The sequence below is a fragment of the Lynx rufus genome, unplaced genomic scaffold (genome assembly GCF_022079265.1).
Source record: "Lynx rufus isolate CCGP_SWC_20201006 ecotype Redwood Valley unplaced genomic scaffold, mLynRuf1.p SCAF_11, whole genome shotgun sequence".
Classification (NCBI taxonomy): Eukaryota; Metazoa; Chordata; class Mammalia; order Carnivora; family Felidae; genus Lynx; species Lynx rufus.
In genome coordinates this window covers 7963853-7972889 of record NW_025814825.1, presented here as the reverse complement: position 1 = coordinate 7972889, position 9037 = coordinate 7963853, and the positions used below count along the sequence as shown (strand labels likewise).

At 37.9% G+C, this 9037-nt stretch overlaps 1 protein-coding gene across 1 annotated transcript; it reads left to right on the top strand.

Moving 5' to 3' along the window:
• Window positions 1–5564: 5564 nt before the first annotated feature.
• Window positions 5565–5946, top strand: LOC124505810 (40S ribosomal protein S17-like). The gene is made up of 2 exons (XM_047071854.1): window positions 5565–5758; window positions 5793–5946. Exons 1-2 carry the CDS (start codon window positions 5565–5567, stop codon window positions 5944–5946), a joined length of 348 nt encoding a protein of 115 aa, XP_046927810.1.
• The last annotated feature ends 3091 nt before the right edge of the window (window positions 5947–9037 follow it).

The window sequence follows — 9037 nt, the reverse complement described above, 5'->3', positions numbered from 1 at the left end:
TTATACTCATGAGATGTGAGTACTTTCTAAAATAAAGGTAATCACTACAGTCAATATGGGTTCAGAGAAAAAAAATTTGCCAAACGAATTTTGCCACTTTCTTTGATAGAGTGAACCAGATGTCATCAGGAGTGATATTATGTGACGTGGTATGAAGTGTTGGGGTCCTGAGGCGATGGCCAAGAAAGGATTCTTGACACGTCTTGGGTGCAAAAAGGTGGTTTTATTAAATCATGGGGACAGGACCCATGAACAGAAATTGCTGCATTGAGGTTGTGATGGGTGACTGATTATATACTTTCAGGTTGGCAGGGGGTTAGGGATAGCGTGAGTCTCTAAGGTATTTTGGAAACAAGGCTTCTAGGACCTTGAGGGGCTAGCTGCTTTAGGGAAGGTCCTTTATTACTGTTTAGTGAAAACTCATTCATGAGACCCTTCAGATGTATATCAAGGGACCATAAGCTTGGCATATGATTGCCAGCATATATGTTGCGGAGGGGGGTAGAGATAAAGAAGTTTCCAACGGAATTTTTATTTGCTAAAGTAGACTTACAGCATCCTGGGGTGCTGGGCTAAGATTTCCTTTTGTCCTTAGTAAAGTGTCATCGTGGAGGCAGCTGAACTCCTCGAGGAAGGTCACTCTGTCCGTTTCAAGGACTTGTCAATGGGCTGTAAGTTGAAGGGAAATTTAATATTTCTTTTCCTTTTCTCTTGTTTCCTACATTATTATAGACAGCATATACAGTAAGGATTTGATACGGTTCTTTAAAACGATTTTGTAGCTGACACCAAGAGATATAGAATGCATGACTCAAAGCAGAACTTTAACAAATACATACATTTGTTGTTGTTTTGTTTTCTTGTTATGTCTTCAGCTGCCTGATAGAGATCTCTGCATTGGTAAAAATGGTGAGTCTTTCTTTTCTCATCATTCATTCATGAGTTCTATTTATAATTTGAATTTTCTAGCTAAAATTACGATGCTAATCAATCTTTTTATATTTTGGAATGAATCCTGAAAGGACTTTGCAGGATTACAAACAAACAAACAAACAAAAAAGTGATATTTACTAAATGGCCAATAATGAATGTAAATTCAGTTGTTATGCTATAATGACAAGCAAAACATACTATCTTTTTGTTCATTAAGAAAATCCATTCATGCTAATATTCTTTCATTTTTTTCAAAAGCTGAGGCAGAGACTGAAAGAGAAAGAGAAGCAGTGACTTTTCCTCCTTACCAACACTCCCATATCTTCCTTCAGTTTCTTGATTCCTCTTCCATAAAGTTTTTATGGAAATTAGCTTCTCTTTCCGGAGGACATTTGGCCACCAAGAGTTCGCATCAAGAATTTCACCTGATTTCATGTCAAAAAATAACAGACGTCAAAAGCTCTCCCTCCTAAATGTATTCCTTTACCAGGTGTGGTAAATGTGTGACTAATGATTACTGGTTCCTGCTGGGTCTTGCTTAGTTTGGTAATTAGCTCTCTCAGCTGCCTCATTGTAAATGAAGGGGTCCTAGTGAGTCACTTAAAGAGGCTGAATGGATAATCCATCAAGTAGTCTTTTTGAAAAAGCCCATTAATAGGGGAAGTCACAGGAGGTGGTAAAAAAGGTTCAGCCTGAGAAGTTGTCAAAACATCATCTAGTCTTGTTGGCATCAATATTTTCACAGTCAAATCTCAGCATCTCTCATTTAGAGTTTTTATGTCCTTCCTATTCCACCTTAAAACTGATAACAATAGAAGAAGAAAGCTTGGCGAGTAAAACACACATGTGCCAAATTTTGGAATATGTCTTTAATTGTAGCAGATATTAGGCAAAAAAGTGTATGTTGAAAAAAATCTTGCAATCTGAGCAATATATTAGAAATAGTAACTGAAAGTTTGCAATGCTGCTTTTTTTTTAAAGTTTATTTATTTATTTTGGGAGAGAGAGACAGAGAGAGAGGCAGGCAGAGGCAGAGAAGGAAAGAGAGAAATTCCAAGCAGTCTCTACACTGTCAGCTCACAGTCCTGATGCAGCTCTTGAACTCAGGAACCATGAGACCATGGCCCAAAATCAAGAGTTAGCCGCTTGGCTGAGCCACCCAGGCACCCCTGCAACCCTGCCCTTAAAGGACAGATGATTATACTTGTGTCCAAAAAAACTATCAATTTATGTATCAACTTATTGTTATAAGTCTGTGCTTGTTTTGTTATTAACTATTTATAGTATTTTTTTTATTTCTGGATTTTATGAAAATACTGCAAATTTTCTCAGTGGCATTGGGGGTGGAAGATAATCCACATTAGAGGAAAAATTGCACTGACAATGTTAAACAGAGCGGGAAGATTTTATTCAAGACTAATGCAATAGGGGAGAGAGGCCGGGGCTAAGTCTGAACTTAAATTCACTAACACAGGTAGTGGTAGGGTTTAATGTGTGGAACAAGCTGGTAGGAATGTTCTGTAGGACATCAGTCCATCTGACTCTGCTAATTCACTCTATCTTTATGACAGGAGGCAGTTTTGCAAGTTGGAGCAAAGCATTCATGGAACTTAGGCTTCTCCTGTCTTACAGAAACTAGGAGATGGGATGCTACCTCCTTTCATCATTATATCCCAGGTGGTGAAACTGGCAAGAGGCTTTTAAAAAAATGTACAGACATCTCAAAGAAGCAGAGAAAAATGTAGATTGGTTAAAGCAAATGCTCTAAGAAAAGGGAGATTAGGACCTCGTGTCAGGAGGAACTGTCTAAAATGTAATTAAGTTATGGGAGCATTAAGGCCATCTGGGTCCCGAGCCTAAAGAAGGGTACACTAGGGACTTCGTGTTTGTTTTCAACTTTGAATTAAAAATGTAACTAAAGAAAATATGAAAATATTTTAAGATTTGTGAAGGCTTTGAGATGTTGAATACACTACTCATTTATAGTCATTATAGTATTAACTATTCCATATGCTTACAATATTACAGATATTTAATTTTATAATTTCCTTGTAAACTGAAATAAGTAACCCTATTTTGATAAATATTTTGTAGTCATAAACCATCTATATATACATTTATATTATATTTAACTTGGTCACATAATATCTGGGGAACTTCATTTGTCTATTTGACATTTAGAAATAATGATTACTAAGGGCAATTACTGAGGCAGCTGCGCCCACAGCTCAGAGCCTGGAGCCTGCTTCAGATTCTGTGTCTCCCTCTCTCTCTGCCCCTCCCCTGCACGCACTCTCTCTCTCTCTCTTTCTCAAAAATAAATACACATTAAAGGCGGTTATTACGTTTTGAGTACTTTCTGTGGTCAGCGTCTATAATAAGAGTTTATCAACATTGTCGCCCTAAATTATTATAATACATATTATTCCAGATTTGCAGATGAGAAAGAAGTTAAAGCTTGTCCAAGGTACAAAGGTAATACAGAGAATTAATTATCTCTCTTACCTTCAGCTTTTTTGACTGCACGACACCCTGTCTCCAGACTCCAACGTCTCTCTTTTCTAACACCTGCCTTTTCCATTGGGCATCTTAAAAATATATCTCAGCCCAGTCAATGACAGAACACATCTAAATTCTATGCAGTTAAATTATTGTCATGCTTCTTAATTCTGAATGCATTCTCTGTCACAAAAAAGCATGCTGATGTTTATCTTTATAACTTTTAAAAAGAATTAAATTCTTTTTCTTAACCAGCTAAAAAGGCCTGAGTGCATACTATGGAAAAATTGAGTCCAAGTTGAAAATGACACTTAAATCTTACTGCTTTATTAAGTAGGGCAATAGGACCTGGTGTTATTTAATGAACATGAAAATCATAAATCTCAAATTTAAAACACTCTAACATTTGGAAGACTCCAGAAAGACATGTAGAATGGTGGGGCAATTAGCATAAGATCCAGACAACCTAACCTTTTTATATTAATGCTGTGGACATAGTCCAGGTTAAGACTTAAAGCTGCTGTCGATATTCTTGTCTTTTACTGGTATAGCATCAACAATTGTGTTTAAAACTATTTCAGAGCCAAGTATTCTTTCTGTGAACAACAACAAAAAAGGCTTGGCTCTCAATTGTATGAATGACAAGCATTTGTTCTTTCATTTGCTGACATAGATAAGTGAAAAGGTGTGTGAGTAAAAGCACTGAGTTATTGTGAAATTAGTTGTTTGATGCAGCTATCAATTTCAGCACTGTAACTGTTTTTTAAAGTGTATTTACTTATTTTTGAGAGAGATGGGGGTTGGGGGGGGGAGTTGCTGAGAGCACAAGTGGGGTAGGGACAGAGAGAGGAGAGAGAATTCCGAGAAAGCTCCATACTCTCAGCACAGAGCCTGACATGGGGCTTGAACTCACGAATTGGGAGATCATGGCTGAGCTGAGATCAAGAGTTGGCTGCTTATCCAACTGAGCCACCCAGGTGCCCCAGCAAAGTAACCATTTTAAAGCTGTTAATGACTGACTGAGGATGATAAGCAGTTTATGTTGGCATGCAGCAATCAGCAAGATGGTGTTTACTGATGAACAAATACATTATGTATTCTCTGAAATGAAAAGGCAGATACTAGCAGGTTGTATGCATGCTGGAGAATGCATCACATAAAAATATGGCTTGTGAAATGGAAGTAAAATGTGTTTGATAAGCAGTTAGAAATGTGGATTCTACATCTGGCTTAGCTACCTAATACTAGCTCTTGGATTTTCAGTGTCCTCGTTCAGAAGGCAGCTGCATGCAGCGATTGAGAACATTTCAGTGGTCCTGAGTCTTAGTACCTGCTCTGACATTTACCTTTAAGCATCAGTACTGGGGCACCTGAGTGGCTCAGTCAGTTGAGTGTCCGACTTCAGCTTCGGTCATGATCTCATGGTTTGTGAGTTTGAGCCCCGCATTGGGGTCTGTGCTGCAGCTCAGAGCCTGGAGCCTGCTTCAGATTCTGTGTCTCCTTCTCTCTCTGCACCCCCCGCCCCACACACTTGCACTCTGTCCCTATCACTGTCTAAAAAATAAATATTAAAAGAATAAATGATAAAACAATTGTCATTTTCTTACAGGGTGGCTTGAGAATTAAGTGAGAATTAAATGAGATAATATGTTTAAAGTATTAGACACAGTACCTCCTATACTGCTGTCAACAAATATTAGCCATGGGGCACCTGGGTGGCTCAACTGGTTGAGCATCTGACTCTTGATTTTGGCTCAGGTTGTGATCCCAGGGTCTTAGGATAAAACCCAGAAGGGGCTCCATGCTGGGCAAGGAGTTTGCTTGGGATTTTCTCTCCCTCTGTGTGTGTGTGTGTGTGTGTCCATCCCTCTCCCCTGCTCTCACTATCTCTCTCTACAGTAATAATAATAATCATAAAAACAATGATAATAAATATCAGCCATTACTTTTTGTAATAGAGATGACAATCTTTGTTCCAGTATCTGCTAATATCTTGCAAAGATTCAAAGATGAAAATGCATTTGCATTTAGTCTGCAATGTTAGGAAAATGTTACAATGTACATTTAAACAATCATCATTCTTATTAAACCTGTATTTATTTAAAACCCCAACAGAGACTATACCCGCCAACATGGGCCACCTGCGCACCAAAACCATGAGGAAGGCAGGCTGGGTCATCATTAAGAAACACTGCATTCACCTGGGCAATGACTTCCACACCAACAAACGCACAGGCAAGGGGACCACCATTATTCCCAGCGAGAAGCCACGCAATAAGACAGCAGGCTATGTCACACATCTGACGAAGCAGATTCAGAGAGGCCTGCTGAGAGTTACCTCCATCAAGCTGCAGGGGGAGAGTTACCTCCATCAAGCTGCAGGGGGAGGAGAGAGAAAGGATGAATCATTATGTACCTGAGTTCTCAGCCTTGGATCAGGAGATGGCTGAAGTAGAGCCAGACGCTAAGGAAATGTTGAAACTTTTGAACTTGGGCAGTCTGTCCAAACCGTAGGTTACCCAGCCTACAGGTGGGATGGATTTCAAAACACCATGTGGGGCCGTTTGAATCTTTTTATGGTGCTGGACTATCTTCAATAAACCTTGGCCAACAACAGCAAATAAATAAAAATAAAACGTAAATTTAGGAAAAAGTATAACACAGGTTATTCAACTTTCTATGGGGCCGATCATGTATTCTCTTTAGGCAATGCATCGTGGTTTATGTCAGAATGGAATGGAATGTATACTAAATTGGAACTTAAAGATTCACTTGCACTGCTAGGAATTTACCCAAGGAATACAGGAGTGCTGATGCATAGGGGCACTTGTACCCCAACGTTTATAGCAGCACTTTCAACAATAGCCAAATTATGGAAAGAGCCTAAATGTCCATCAACTGACGAATGGATAAAGGAATTTTGGTTTATATGCACAATGGAATTCTACGTGGCAATGAGAAAGAATGAAATATGGCCTTTTGTAGCAACGTGGATGGAACTGGAGAGTGTTATGCTAAGTGAAATAAGTCATACAGAGAAAGACAAATACCATATGTTTTCATGTATCCTGAGAAACTTAACAGAAGACCATGGGGGAGGGGAAGGAAAAAAAAAGAGAGGGAGAGAGACAAACCATAAGAGACTCTTAAAAACTGAGAACAAACTGAGGGCTGATGGGGGGGTGGGAGGGAGGGGAGGGTGGGTGATGGGCATTGTGGAGGGCACCTGTTGGAAGGAGCACTGGATGTTGTATGGAAACCAATTTGACAATAAATTTCATATTTAAAAAAAAGATTCACTTGAATATATATAATGATATGACCATAGTTAGCCCAGTTTCAGAAATGAAAATCTCTGTTTCTGTTGGCATACTGTGGTCAATTTAGCAGTTCTAATTAAATGATATTTTCTCCCTCACTGTTTATTGAACTGTTACTTTTGTAATTTTCAGCAGTAGCAACTTTAACTAGGACACTTAACTGGAATATTTAACTATCTTTTTGATGCCCCCTTGAGTTTAAAGAGCTAATATCCCTTCTATGGAGACACAAATCCCTTACAATGAGAGTAAGCTGTACTTTCATTAATAGTTTCATACAAAATATTGAGGAAGAGAGTAGATAAAAGAAAAAAAAGAGACAAAAGTGAAATCCTATCTATTTTCTTGTAGATATGATGATATCTAGAATCACTTGGCTTGATGACCAAAGGTGTCCCGTGAGAAATGAATTTAGACCTAGTTCCAGAAGTAATGCAAAACCATTAAAAGATTTTCTCAGAAGAGTGAGATAATCTGGGAACTTGACCTGTTATAATCAGAGTCTACCTACACAATTGCCATGGATGCAGAAAGGCACAAAATTGATGCCTGATCTTCTAAACATTTTTGTAAGAACCAATATACCCCATTGAAAAAAAGTCATTATCTTGTTCTTGCTGTCGCTGAAAGTGAGTGAATTAACTCTATTTTTAATTTCCCTCACTTCCAGAATATCTTAATAAGGAGCTAAGATGAGTTAATTTAAGTATTAAGAAATAAAGCCATTTGTGGGGCGCCTGGGTGGCTCGGTCAGTTGAGCGTCCTACTCTCGGATTCACTCGGGTCATGATCTGGCGGCTTTGTGGGTTTCAGCCCTGCATCGGACTCTGTGCTGACAGTGTGGAGCCTGCTTGAGATTCTCAGTCTCTCTCTCTCTCTCTCTGTCCCTCCCCCACTCACGCTGTCTCTGTCTTTCTCAAAATAAATAAATAAGATTTCTTTAAAAAAAGAAAGCCATCTGCAAAGAACTAGTAGAATTATTTTTAAAAATCTATGTCATGAAAAACATACTTCATTTCATCCCACTAATGAAAATGACTAGGTTTGTTGAGAACATCCAGTGTATTTGTATTTTCATTGCTAAAACTAATGAAGTTAAGAAAATACGTCAAGGCATTATAATTTTCAGCATTACAAACATTTCATACATTACATACAGTAGTGCAATTGTTTTGCCATATCCTTAGATCTGGCCATTCTCCTTTCCTCTTATACAATCGCTATCTGTAAAATATGATCCTGCAGACACAAATATCTGTCCCAGGGCCAAGCATCTTCTGGAGAAAAGTAAGGAAAAGGAGAGAAGGAATACGTTTCAGGGATGGCCACAATTGGTTACACACTGACTTAAACTGTTTTATGAATTAATGACATTCTGATTTCCTCTATATTCTAAGCTGAGAAGTTTTTTAATTCATATACTATAAAATTTGTACTATGCAGTGTATTATTCTATGGGTTTTAATAATGCACAAAGTCTTCTATCCACCATAAGAGTCTTGATATAGAACAGTTCAATCAGTCCAAAAATTTTCCCATGCTGTCCCTTTATAGTTAAAACAGCCTTCTACTCAGTATCCTAGAAAACATTGTTTTCCATCCCTAACATTTACCTTTTTGCAGAATATCATATAAATGGCATCGTACAAGATGGAGATTTCGGGACCTGGCTCCTTTCACTTAGCAACATACATTTAAGAGCCATCCACGTTGTCACATCACTCGGTCGTTTATTCCTTTTCATTGCTGCATAATATTCCTTATATTGAATTTACTAAAGGACGTATGTGTTGTTCTCACTTGTTAGCATTTATATATAAAGTTTTCTATATATATTCACATACAGGTTTTTGGGTGAACGTAAGTCTTCATTTTTCTTTAGTAAATAGGTAGGCATGAGATTTCTGGGTCATAAGATAAGTGTATATTTAACTTTATAAAAATGCTAATAAGTGACTCTACCATTTTTCTTTCCCCCAGAATCTATGAAAGTCTGGGAACTCAGCAACTACACATGCAGCTGGTATTGTCAGAAGAGGTACATACTAGTATCTTGTTTTAATTTGCAATTTTTTAATGGCTACTGCTGTTGAGCATATTTTTGCGTGCTTATTTGCCATCCTTTGGTAATGTGTCTGTTAAGATATTTTGCTGAAATTTGTTTTTGATTTCTTAATGAGTATTGAGTTTGAGAGTTCTTTATTCTGGATTTGTTGTCATAAGTGAAGTTTGCAAATAATTTCTCTGAGTTTGTGGTCTGCCTTTTCATTTCTTTAAGAATGCCT